This window comes from Trichechus manatus, unplaced genomic scaffold, assembly GCF_000243295.1.
Source record: "Trichechus manatus latirostris isolate Lorelei unplaced genomic scaffold, TriManLat1.0 scaffold00052, whole genome shotgun sequence".
Lineage (NCBI taxonomy): Eukaryota > Metazoa > Chordata > Mammalia > Sirenia > Trichechidae > Trichechus > Trichechus manatus.
The window spans coordinates 13987119-14001209 of NW_004443988.1; the positions used below are offsets into that span (position 1 = coordinate 13987119).

Here is a 14091-nt window from a genome sequence, read left to right on the forward strand (position 1 = left end):
CATAAAATGATACTCGTGAAGAGTGTGCTTCTTAGCTCAAGTAGATACATGAGACTAATGGGCAGCTCCTGTCCAAAGGCAAGATGAGAAGGCAGAGAGGGTCAGGAACTGGTTGAACAGACATGGGAAATCTGGAGTGGAAAGGAGGAGTGTGCTGTCACAATATAGGGAGAGCAACTAGGGTTCCATAACAGTGTATGTATAAATTTTTTTATGAGGGACTGACTTAATTGTAAACCTTCACTTAAAGCACAAAAATAAAAACAAAAATTTCCCCAAGGATGTTAATATTTAAACTGAGAGTTGTAAAATACATAGAAGGATGACTAGGCAAAGAATGGGGAAAAACAAACATTCCACAGACACAGAGAACAGCATGTAAAAAGGCCTGAAAGCAGTAAAAAGATTGGCATATTCAAGGTCCTGAAAGGCCATCAGTGTGGTAGGGGTTAAGGTGGGAATAAAGGTAGAGAGGTATGCCAGGGCAGGTATACAGCAGAGCCAGTGTTCAGGATTGTGGTCTTCATCTTATGAGCAACAGGAGTCCTTAAAGCACCATGAGAAGGAGGACCGTATGTTCAGGCACCTCTGGCTGCTGTGAGAAGAGTGGACTAGAGGACGGCTGCAGCGAGCCCAGCTAAGACACCACTGCAAAGATCCAGAACCATGAAGACACTAACCTGGGTAGTGGCAGTAGATAGAGAAGTGGACTTTACCCTTAAAGACCAGCTTCCTTCTATGGTCTCTAAGATTGCCAAAATCCGAAGATTCTAAAAGAGTTTAAGTTTATATTTTAATTTATGCACTAACAGGTAGGCCTATTCTTTCTACCTGTATGCAAGCTATTCTCTTCTAACTTAGCCTAGTCATTTTCCCATGTTTCATATAGGAACAGATTGATTTTAAAGATGATTGTACTGGCTTATCAAAATTTTCAGTAGTTTATTTAAAAAATGTAGTTTATTTAAAGTATTTTTTCCAATTTATTTTTTTATTTTAGCTTTGTTAATTATTTTCTTTTGGCTTCTTACTTTCTTTTCTCTTTTTAAATTTTATTTTAGAAAATACATATAACAAAAAAATTGCCATTTTAACCATTTTAAGTGTACAATTCAGTGACATTACATTCACCATGTTGTGCAACCATCACCACTATTTCCAAAAGTTTTTCATCATCCCAAAAACAAATTCAGTACCCCTTACATAATAACTTCCTTTTTCCCTCTTCTCCCTAGCCCCTGGTAGTAACTAATAAAATTTTCAACGTATTTGGCTATCCTAGATATTTCAAATAAGTGAGATCATACAATATTTGTCCTTTTGTGTCTGACTTTATTTCATTCAGTATAATGTTTTAAGGTTCATTCACGTTGTAACATGAATCAGAATTACATTTCTCTTTATGGCTGAATAATATTCCATTTGATGGATATATCACATTTTGCTTATTCATTCATCTGTTGATAGCCACTTGGGTTTTCTCCATCTTTTAACTATTGTGAATAATGCCAGAATGAACATTGGTGTATCTGTTCGAGTCCTGGCTTTCAAGTCTTTTGGGTATATACCTAGGAATGAAATTGCTGGGTCATAAAGTAATTCTGTGTTTAACTTTTTGAGGAGCCTGGCTCCTTACTTTCTGCCTTGTCAAATTGTTTAGGTAGCTCTGTTATTTGTGACATTTCTTTTTTTACTGACACAGTCCTGTTAAATAAAAACAATTTCCTTAGGTTATTGACAGCATTCTCAATGTCTTTATTGAGATAGGCTTGGTTGTTTTTTGTAGGGTGTTTTTTTTTTAAATATTTATCTATGCTGTTTCTATGATCTAGACTTCATGCTGGCCCTGGATTTTTTTTTTTTTTTTTCCATTTCCACATAATTCATTCATTCATTCAATACTTCCTGAATGTCTTATATGTATCAGGCACAGAATTCACAGAAGTGAATGAAACAGACAAAAATCTCTGCCCTCAAGAAGTTTTAAGTTCCAGTGAAGAAAACAGAAAATAAGCAAATAAATCAACACAAATACAACATGACCCTGTGCTGGCAAAATTCAAAGATGATCCCCATGAACTCCACCTCCTGATGTTACATCCCGTATATGTCCCTCCCGAGTGTGCTTCTAACCAACAGAAAATGGCAAAGGTGAAGGATATAACTCCCATGTTTAGGTTGTGTTATATACAGGGCTCCGTCTTGTTAGTAAGGCACTAAAGAGAAAGGGAGGTTCTCTTTGCCGGCCTGATGAAGTGAGCAGCCATGCTGAGGAAGCCCACGTGACAAGGAAGTGCACGCAGCCTCTGGGACCTGAGGGAGGCCTCCAGCCGACATCCAGCCAAAAGCCAAGCCATCGGTCGGTCATTCACCTGCAAAGAAATAAACTGTGCCAACAATCTGAGGGAGCTTGGAAGTGGGTTCCCTAGTCAAGTGCCAGAAGAGAATTCAGTTCAGCTGACACCTTTATTGCAGTCTTCAGAGTCCATGAGCAGAGGACCCAGCTAAGCCATGCCTGGGCTCCTAATCAAGGAAACTATGAAATAATAAATGTATGTTGTGTTAAGCCAGTAAGTTTGTGGTAAATCGTTACACAACAACAAAAAACTAATACAGACTCCTAGTGAATATACCATGGACTGTCATGGAAGAAGTACAGCCAGAACGCTCCTCAGAAGCAAGGATGGTGAGACTTCGTCTCACATACTTTGGACATGTTATCAGGAGGGATCAGTCTCTGGAGAAAGACATCATGCTTGGTAAAGTAGAGGGTCAGTGAAAAAGAGCAAGATCCTCAAGGAGATGGACTGACACAGTGGCTGCGACAATGGGCTCAAGCATGACAACGATTGTGAGGACGGTGCAGGACCAGGCAGTGTTTCATTCTGTTGTGCACACGGTTGCTATGAATCAGAACCGACTCGACAGCACCTAACAATAACAGTGATAAGTGTTGTGAATTATGAATAAAGTTAAGGCAGGTGAAGGAATTAGAGACTGCAGTGGGAGGTTGGGTGCAATTTTAAATGGGGTGCTTAGGAAGGGCCTCACTGAAAAGGTAACACTTAAGAAGGAAAAAAATTCATGCAGGCCTCGCAGGAAATGGTGTGTCAGGTGAAGGGAACAAGCGCAAGGACTCTGAGGTGGGAGCATGCCTAGCCTATTTAGGAACAATGAGGCCTAACTGGCTGGAGTCAAGTGTGCAAAGAGGAGAATAATAGGAGATAAGGTCAAAGAAGTAATGGGAACCCTACTGCATCAGGCCTTGTAAGCCATCATAAAGACTTGGGCTTTTATTGAATGAAACAGGAAACTCTGTGACAGTTTTGAACAGAGGAGTGACATGATCTGACTTACATGTTAAAAAGATCACTCCAGCTGCTGGTTTGAAAGTAGACTATACAGGAGCACAGCAAAAGTTGAGAAACCAATTAAGAATTTAATATAATAATCCAAGTGATAGATGATGGGAGCTTCAACCAGGTTATAACAATGGCGGTGCTTAAGAAGTGAGCAGATTCTACATATATTCTGAAGGCAGGAGCAACAGAATTTCCTAAAGGCTGAATATGGAAAGAAAAAGAGGAAGCAATGAAGATTCCAAAACTTTCGACCTGAAGAACTAGAAGGATGGAATTGCTGTTCACTGGGATGGAAAGACTACAGGGGAGAAAGCTGGGGGTGAGGAGTGGCAGTGGGGTTAATGGAGACCAGAAGTTTCATTTTAGGCATGTTTATTAATGTCTTAGACAGTTATATACAAGCCTGAAGATCAGGCTAGAGATACAAATTAGAACGCCCTCAGCATATAAATGGCATTTGAAGCCAGGACACTAGATGTGATCACCAAGGGAATGAGTCCAGTGAGAGGAAAGGCCCAAGAAATAAGCCCTGGAGTACTCCATCATTTAAAAGTGGGGGAGGTAAGGCGATACCAGGAAACTAAGGTGGGGAAACCAGAGAGTTAAGAAGGCAATCAAGAGAATGTGCTGTTCCTGGAAGCCAAGTGAAGAAATGTGTCAAGGTAAAGGAAGTAACCAATTGTGTTAAATCATACTGATAGGTTAAGTAAGAACTAACCACAGGATGCAGTACCAGGAAGTCACTGATGACAGTTTCCGAGGAGTGGTGGTAGGTGTGCTTAATAGAAAATGAGGACAGAAACTTGGAGACAGCAACTACTACGCAGGCAACTCTTTCAAAGTGCTGTAAGGGACACAGGGAACTGGGGCAGAAGCTGAGAGGAAAGGTCAAGAGACGGTTTTATTGTTGTTGTTGTTGTCTGTTTGTTTTACAATGGGTAAGATTCTAGCATGTTTGGATGCTAATGATGCCCCACTAGAGAAGGGAAAACCTAGGAGAGAGAACAGACAGCTGCAATAGCAGTGTCCCTGAGAAAACAAGAGCTAATGGGATCTAGTACACAAGTGAAGGAACTGGCCTTATATAAAAACACAGTTCATCCACGGTAACACAGGGAGAACAGAAACATAGACGGAGATACAGGAGGTGAACAGACACAGGCAGGTGGTGGAAGCTTATCAAAGTTCTCTTCTGACTGCATCTAATTTCTCAGGCAAGAATTCACAGTAAACAAAAGCTGGAGCTGGCATCTGGACTGTCATAAGGGAAGCTACCAATACCCAGTGGCAAAGAACTTTTGTCTCAGGTGGCTACACACAGGAGACACAGCATGGGGAGAAGTCAGATCACAGGCCCTTGCATAAAGCCAATAAAACCCCTAACAACTATCCCCTCAACGAAAGGATGAACCAGGAAAATACCCTCACTGAAAAGGGATAGGGCAGAAAAAGTGTCTAACCTGGGCTATGAGTGGAGGAAAAAGTGTCCCCTGAGAACTTACAGCCACAAAGCAGCCTCATGGGACCAAAACTCAGGCTGTATAGAACAACTTACAAGCTGAGAATTTAGTTTGAGTTGAGAGTACCCTCAGCTGCCTGGCAGAAGCTACATAAACCTTTTCTGGAAGAATTCACCCTCAACCTGGCCTCAAAGAATCCCCACAAATACACTTGCAACTCAACCTGGCCTGAAAGAATCCCCACAAATACACTTGCAACTCAACCTGGCCTGAAAGAATCCCCACAAATACAACATATATTCTCTCAATTAAACATAAAGACAGCTCACTGTGGTGCTTTGCTATTAGCACATCTGGGTTAAAATCCCAGCTCTACCTTTTGACTAGCTCTGTATTCTCTGGGAAGTCCTTGAGCGGCAGTTTCCTTTCCTGTAGAACAAGAGAACTGACATCTTTACAATATAGTCTTCCATCTACGAACGTGGCATGTTGCTGTTATGTGCCATCAACTCGATTCCAACTCACAGCGACCCTATACAACAGTGCAGAACTGCCTCATAGGGCTTACCTAGGCTGTACTCTTTACAGGAGCAGGTTGGCAGGTCTTCTCTCCTTCCGAGCGGCTAGTGGGTTTGAACTGCCGACCTTTTGGTTAGCAGCACAGCGCTTAACCATTGTGCCACCAGGACTCCTCTGAACATGGCACAGCTCTTCATTTACTTTAGAGCTTTTGTTTCTCTTAATAATGTTTTGTAATTTTCTGTGTAGAGGCCCCAAACATCTTTTGTTAGAGTCATTCCTAGGTATTTGATATTTTTGATATTGTTATAAATAGCATCATTATGTAAATTTCATTTTCTAATTATCACTAGTATATGAAAGAGCAATTAATTTTTGTATATTGGCTTTATATTAAGCAAAAAATAAACATGAAACTTGACCTTGTCTTCAACTATACCTACAAATTATTCCACATGGATTTTAGACTTAAATGTAAAAGGCAAAAAATAAAACATCCAGATTCTAGACCAGGGTTTCTTAACCTGAGGTCCTATGGCCCCTCAAGGGGCATGTGCATAAAAACAGAAATCACAGTACAGAAGACACTTTTGCTATCACGCCCATATCCCCTCACGCCTTCTCATTTTAACGTGCCAGTTCCAACTGGCTGCATCTGCATCTCTTTGCCTGAGGTTTTCTCAGGGTTGGCTGGGAGTGCCAAGAATTGGCATCCTCCCTGCACGAGCCCTCAATCAATGATTGATGCGTGTGAGGTACATGTCTCCACTGACTCCCAGAGTTACCCAGAGATCTAAACTAATTCATCACTTGCATGATAACGTACTCTTCACGAGTGCCTTCATTTCTCTACCTCAAGTCCAGTATATTCCTTCCAATAAATCCCCATGTAAAGTACTTATACTCAAATCCTTGTCTCAGGGTCTGCTTCTGGAGAAACACAAACTAAGATCCAGAGGCACCATGAATTTGAATGCGGAAAAACAATTACATGTCTATTTTTATAACTGTTAATTGAAATAAACGCTAAATTTGAGCTATGACTATAAACAACAAACCAAAGTAATATTGGCAGTACCTGGGACTTTGTCCCCAACAGAAATCATGTATGTTTTTGCATCACATACAGTTGCTACAGATATCTCAAAACATTTTTTATGCTCTTGACAACTTTGAAACTACATCAGTTACTAAACCCATTGCCATCAAATCAATTATAACTCATAGACACCCTATAGGACAGAGTAGAACGGCCCCACAGGGTTCCAAGGCTGTAATCTTTACAGGAACAGACTGCCACATCCTTCTCTCACAAATGGACTGGTGGGTTAGAACCACTGACCTTTTGGTTAGCAGCTGTGCACTTCAACCATTGTGCCACCAGGGCTCCTTCACTGTTATCAGACAAGCTAATATACTGCACATGATTGCAGTCTTCCTGTCTATAATGTTCTTGCAACTACTGAGCAACTAACTCTGTGCTAATCATTCAGCTGCCAAACAGTAAAGCTGAGTGTTCTTAAACCAGAGATTAACTCAAAAAGCCTTGGTGATTTCTGGTGTTCTCGGGAAAAGCCTGTCCTCATCTTGTAAAGCAAGATAGAAGAGTTTTAATTCCATATACAACAATCAAACTTTAACTGGCCCATAAATTAAATGTTTAATTTTCTAGTTACTGAATATATTATTTTTAAAGTACATAATAGCTATTATCACAAATCTTTTTAATATTTTGAAACAGATTTCAATACTTGCTTCCTTTGTGATTTATGCATTTTATTTTATGCACTTAAAAACATTCTGAGAAAAGGGCTGTAGGCTTCACCAGGGTTCCAAAAGGCTCCAAGCACAAAAAAAGCTTTAGGAAACTCTGGTCTAGAAGATTATATAAGTTAGGAAAATCTTCACAGCCACCAAACCAAAACCAAACCTGTTGCCATCAAGTCGATTCCGACTCACAGCAACCCTATGGGACAGAGCAGAACTGCCCCATAGGGTTTCCAAGGAGCGCCTGGTGGATTCGAACTGCCGCACACTTCGTTAGCAGCTGTAGCACTTAACCACTATGCCACCACAGCCACAGGGAGAGGAAATACTTTGCATAGGACTCAGCATGGTCATAACGGAAAAAAATTGATAAATTTAACTATATTAAAATTAAGTATCTCTATTCATCAAAAGACATCGTTAAGAACTGAAAAAGCAAGCAACAGAGAAGATTTCTGCCACACATGTAACTGACAACGAATTCATATTCAGAATAAGAAAGATCTCCTATTCAGAACAAGAAAAAAGATCAAGAACGCATTTAAAAAATGGACAAGGGATTTGATCAGTTATTTTCTGAAAGTCGTCATTCAAATACTCAATAAACACATGAAAAGGTATTCACCTCATTAATAATCAGAGGAAAGTGCACTTTAAAACTACAGTGAAGTCACACTCAGCATCCACCAAATTTATAAAAGTTAAAAAGTCTGACCATATCAGTGTTGGCAAGAAGCAACGGGAACTAGCACGCACTACCAGTAAAGGGTATAAATTAGTACATCCACTTTGGAAAACTAATTGGTGTTTTCTACTAATGGTGATGGTATGTGTAACCTAAGACCCAACAATTCCACTCCTATGTATATGCCCAAGAGAAATCTACACACATGTCCAATAAACATGTATAAGACTGTCCACATTATTTAGTACACGTCAGAAACGGCATGGCAGATCAGTAGGGGAAGAATGAACGATTCAATAAATTGTACCAAAACCACAGATATCCATTTAGATTAAGAACTTAGTTATGAAAGACAGAAGTTGTAAACTTTTATAAGAAAATGAAGGAGAGTATTTTTATGACATCAGAATAAGGAAGGATTTCTTAAAACATGGTAAGAAAAACAATTCTTAAAGGAAAAGATTGATAAATTCAAACTACCATTAACACATGATATATTATGGATAAGCTGTCTTTTTAAGTCTTTATCCTTTAAAAATATAAATGTTTACAGATGAATAACATCAGTGATATAAGTCAAAATAATCCATAATCCAAATGGGGGAGGGGTGGTACAGATAAACAAGGCTGGCTGTATATTAACTGTTGAAGCTGGGCAGTGGTTGTACAAAGGAGTTCACTATACTATTCTCTCTGCTTTTGTTTATGGTTGAGAATTTTTTAAAAAATTAAAGTATCATAAAGAAATGGAAAAGACAAGCCATAACTAAAAAAAGATACATGCAACACATATAACTGACAAGGGGTTATGATCAGACTAGATAAAGAACTCCCTCAAATTAAAAAGAAAAAAAAACAGCATCCACAAATAAAATACATTCATATTACAATAGCAATGAGGAAAACGCAAATTAAAGCCATATCAAAATGTTATTTTATACCCAACAAACTGGCAAAAATTGAACTTCTACTACACCATTATAAGCATATCATGTTGTCTAAATACAGTGTAATCATAACACTCATATACTACTAGTGGGAGTGCAAACTGAGACAAACACTTTGGAAAACAATTTAGAATTACATAGTAAAGTTGAAAATGCATAATTCACTCTTAAGTATATATCCAGACAAATTATGACCAGGTACACCAAGATAAATACATGAATGTTCACTGCAACATTGTTTATGAAAGCAAAAATATTTTTAAAAAATTTATGTCCATCATCAAGAGAATGGATAAATAAATTGGGGAATATTCATATAATGGAATATTATACACCAGTAGAAATGAATAAACTATTAGCATCGACATGGATGAATCTCACAAATATAAATCTGAGTGCAAAACGGAAGTCACAGAAGAACACAAGCCGTATCGTATCATTTTTTTAGTTCAAACCTGAAAAGCTAAGCATTATATTATTTGAGATTTACATATGTTTAAGTATAAAAAAAGAAGCTATGAAATAATAAACATAAAATTCAGGATTCTGGATGCCTGGGGTAGATGGGAAAGAAGGCGATGCAGGCAGGAAGACAACAGATACATTAGTTTTATGTTCTTTGTCTTAAAGATGGGTAGAGGGTACACGTGTGTTTATTATCTCTTCTATAGAAGTTATATAAATACTCTTTTGTACTCATGAAACATTTCATAATTTAAAAAAGAGCATTCAGAGAATAAAAAGAAAAAACTTTCAGAAATTAAAAATGTGATACAGGGGGAAAAATTTTAAAGCTAAAGCTGAAAAATCCTCCAGAAATTAAACAAAAAGATGAAGAGAAGGAAAATGGAAGAGAGAAAACAAAGTAAATTAGAGGAGCAGTATAGAGGACCTACATCCAAATAAACAACAGAAAGAAAGAGAAGAGAACTTGAAGGGAAGAAAATGACACAAAAGAAATAATACAAAATAATCTCCCAGAACGGAAATACATGAGTTTCTAGACTGAACAGGTCTACCAAACAGGCGGCGCAAAAAGAGTCTTTATCCTTTAGACATATACTTTAACATATTTACAGACAACTGACCCATACTATGGACATCATCATAAAACTTCAGAACAGGGATAATGAAAAGAGAATTAAAACCTCTATAACTAGGGGCTGAAGGAGGGAGGGACAGCGGGAGCCATACTAGCACTATACTTCTCAATAGTAACACTGGAAGGCAGAAAGCAATAGAACCATGACTTAAAAATTCTAATGGAAAATGATTTTCAATGCAATTCTATGCCTAGCCAAATCTCAATCAAATACAAGAGCAGAAGAAAAAATGTTCAGACATGCAAAGCCTTAAAAATGTTCTCCCCATTCACCTTTCTCAGGAAATGGCTGAAGAATGGTCTCCCATCAAATCAAGGAAAGAAGATAAGCAATGCTAAGAAGCCGGGATTTAACAAAGCAAGGAGGCAAAGAGAATTTTCAGAGGTTCCCAAATGAAAAAGGTCCCTGGGTGGCACAAGCAGTTTGTACTCGACTAAATGTTTGTGGTTCAAACCCCTCCAGCAGCACCACAGAGGAAAGCCCTGGCAATCTGCTTCTGTAAAAATTACAGCCTAGAAAACCCTATGGAGCAGTTCTACTCTGGAACACATGGGGTCACCATGAGTCGGAATCGACTCAATGACAGCAGACTTGGTTTCGGGTTTTTTGGTAAAAAAAAATCTCAAGATGACAGCTCAACTTTAGACCTAGAGAGCAACTAAACCAGGCCAGTACACAGAGACCACACGTTGCCAGGGTACCTCCTGATTGGGACAGTACTGAGAGGAGACTCAAACTCTGTCAGAGGCTTTGGGGATGAATTAGTTAAGCACGTAGAAAACGAAGCAAACAGTAAAACAAACCATTATTAACTTCAAAGTAACTGTTAACTGCAAAGAATCAGCAATCGTAATAACATGAACAATGAACACTGATATAACCAGAAATTGTATTACCTATATCAGGAAGAGAGGAGGAAGAGTAGGTATTGTACGTGTTAAAAGTGGAGATGGGGATAGAGATACCAGTTAGAGGGACAGTCTCAGCTTACATAGTAGGAAGGCAACAAATGATACAGAAAACTGAAAAAAAAAAAAAAAATCAAAAAATAGGTGCATAAGCAAGTTATTTAGAAACATGGAGGGAAATAACAAAATATACAACTTAACAACGTGCCACCAGGATATAGGAATTAAAGAGTGGAGAAGAATAAGGCAGAGGAATGCTTCTTTTCATTGAGAACCTAATAATACAATTTTACTTTTTAAATTATGTACATGTGCTATTTATAAACATAAAAAAATTTTCAAACACAAATACTAAGTTCAAATAAGGATTACAATAATAAAAATTGTTATTTCCCAAGTGCTTAACACCTGTGAGGGACATACCAGTTTTTCACAGACACTATCATTAGTCCTCAGACCAGCTTTGTAGAGTAGGAATATCCCAATTATACAGTTGAGAAAACAAAGTGAGAATAAATAAGGGGAATTTTTAACTGTTTTATTTGTTTCTTTCGGTTTTTTTTTTTTGTTGTTGTTGTTGTTGTCATTGTTTGGTCCTTTACCTTTCCAGCGGTAGCAAAATATTCACCATCAGGAGACCATTCCATCAAATGTACAGATACTGAGGTTCTAAAAAAAACAAAAGCAGTTAAACAGCTACTATTTTTAAAATCTATTACACTGTATACATTAATGGTCAAAATGAGATTTTCATAACAACTAAGTCACAATCACAGAACAAGAGTGGCAAATGCTTCTGACTCCTGAAAATATAAGTAAAATATTTCATCTTCCTAAACATTACTGGAGCCCTGGTGGAACAGTGGTTAAGAGCTTGGCTGCTAACCAAAAGGCTGACAGTTTGAATCCACTGCTGATCCTTAGAAGCCCTGTGGGGCAGTTCTACTCTGTCCTGGGTTGCTATGAGTCAAAAACGACTCGATGGCATAGGGTTTCGTTTTGGTTTTAAATATTAATTAATTAGTTAAAACAGAAATTCTAAGTTCACTAAGGTAACCAAAGAAGACTGCAAGTAACGTGCATACAGGATATCGACACCTTCATGTCCCACTATCATCCTAAATATAACATGCTAAAAACAGAATTCATCATCTTCCCTTCACATAGTCCACATTAATGTCAATGGTACAGTCATTCTTCCACTTGAGAGTGGCTGGCGACTTCCACCACCTCTTCCCCTTGCCAGCCCCATCCATATCTCATCCATTAGCGGGTAATTCCCATGTGTCAACCCTGCCAACCCAAGCCCTGAGACTACTACTATGAAAATACTTTTGTCCTTTTTATAAACAATCAGCTGTAGCTCTGACTGAAGGATGAGATACTAATTGGCTTCAGTTAGGAAAAGTCTACCTTCTAGCCTTCTAAATGCTATGGTACCACCAAAAAATAAAGACTATGTGAAAGGAAACATATTATAGGGAGCATTTTTAAATCAGTGAACGTAACAACTGAGTTAGACACTAACTTGCACTGCCAGATGCATCTCCAATCATTTAAGACAGGAAGAATGCTGTTACCAATTTCTTCCTCCTCTTCCAGAATGTCACCTCCTGGAGGAGCCCACAACTGAACAGACTCGGTTGCTGTCAACAATCTGTTATCTGAAAATTAAAGAATGTTTTGATGAATAAGCAAGGATTATGTAGGGAAGGAAATGTACACGTAAGCTTCTATTTAGGTCCATAAACTGTAACAAATAAGCAACGTTAACTATGAAAAACACTTGGCATATATCTAAGAAGCCGCGAGACAAAAAAGAGTAGTTCTTGAGGCAGATTTGAGAACAAAAGAGAAAAGCTTACTTAGGAAGAACTGCTATGTATCATGTAAGTCTTTAAAAAATAACACAAAAGTAGAATAACCAAACAACCCCCAAAGAATTAGTATATACAATATATAAGTATGTTCTCAAGCTATACGACATAACTACAAATTAGTGAAATCTGTTTTTCTACATGAAATATAAAAACTGCCCACATTAATTGTGAATGTAAAAAGGGACAACATACATTATTCGTTAGAAGTTTCTCATCTTTCAGAATTAAAGATAATACTTCCCTGAAGTATAAATGATAACAAAACAAGGTGGGGGGGGATGGGTTTGGCCCTGCTTTATTTCTGATTTTATGTCTTAGTAAGTACAATAGAATAAAATGCAGCACATGTTAACTAAGGAACAAATCATCACTGTTTCTTGGAATAAAACATTCTAGGGAGGAAAAAAAAGCATAGAAAAGTTAAATACTGTATACACAGCAGTGTACACCAAGAAGGAAAAAAAGGACACTCGTTCATTAGCAAAAAGAAAACATACTACTGATCATTTTCTTATTAAGGAAGACTATATCACACTGTAATCATACAATTAATATTTAATTTTCATAGTTTCTGAAAATAATCACTAAATACCTTGCGGGTCCCATGCTAAGTTGTACGTCACAGAACTCAAAAAAAACTGCCCAGTTTTAAGCCATTGACACTTCAGTTGCTGAAACATAAAGAGAGGAGAAAAAAGAAAAAGATATACTTTTAAAATAATATCCATGAGCACACATGGGGAACGTGCTTCTTAGTTCAATCAAGTATATACGAGACCAAATGGGCAACTCCTACCCAAAAAGCAAAGACGAGAAGGCAGGAAGGGACAGGAAAACTGGATGAATAGACACTGAGAACCCAGGGTGGAAAAGGAAAGGGGGAGAGTGCTAACACATTGCAACCAATGTCACAAAATGATTTGTGCATAAAATTTTTGAATGAAAAAGTAATATGCATTATAAACCTTCACCTAAAACACAATAAAAATTTTAAAATACTAATATCCATGAATGCTATCATTTTATCATTTTCTTAAACTAAAGAGCTTATGATCTGAAACAAGGACACAAATATTTTACTATTATTTGCAAAACAATGTTTTAAAAATAACTTCCAGACTTCTAGCAACATGGCGCTCTAGGCAGAAGCATCACGCCGTCCCTCCACGGCAAAGCTTCGAAAAACTAAACCAAACACAGAAAACAGCAATCCTGAAATCCTAAACATCAAATGAAGAGATAAAGAACTCAGCCAAGCACCAAATGGAATAAGAGACAGAGAACAGAGAGTGAGGAGACATACATGGAGAGGTCCCCTATCAGCTAATGCAGCACGGATCCGCCATCTTGGACTCCTATCAGAGACCAGCAAATAGGGATATAATAAAGCAGCTTCACGGAGCTTCCAGCAGGAGATAGAACAGCCGGTAAACAGCAATATATGCTTTCCCACTCCCTAC

At 38.0% G+C, this 14091-nt stretch overlaps 1 protein-coding gene across 5 annotated transcripts in view; it reads right to left on the minus strand.

The window, feature by feature from the left end:
• Window positions 1–14091, minus strand: part of DMXL2 (Dmx like 2) — a 210201-nt gene that overhangs the window by 132913 nt on the left and 63197 nt on the right. For all 5 annotated transcript variants that reach the window (XR_002824321.1, XM_023732477.1, XM_012555896.2 and 2 more), the window contains 3 exons: window positions 13224–13302; window positions 12280–12415; window positions 11354–11420 (listed from right to left, as the gene is read on the minus strand). Coding sequence is in view for 4 of the 5 variants with exons in the window: in XM_023732477.1 (XP_023588245.1) it covers window positions 11354–11420; window positions 12280–12415; window positions 13224–13302 (282 nt within the window). In the remaining variant the exon portion in view is untranslated. The remainder of the gene's footprint in view (window positions 1–11353; window positions 11421–12279; window positions 12416–13223; window positions 13303–14091) is intronic.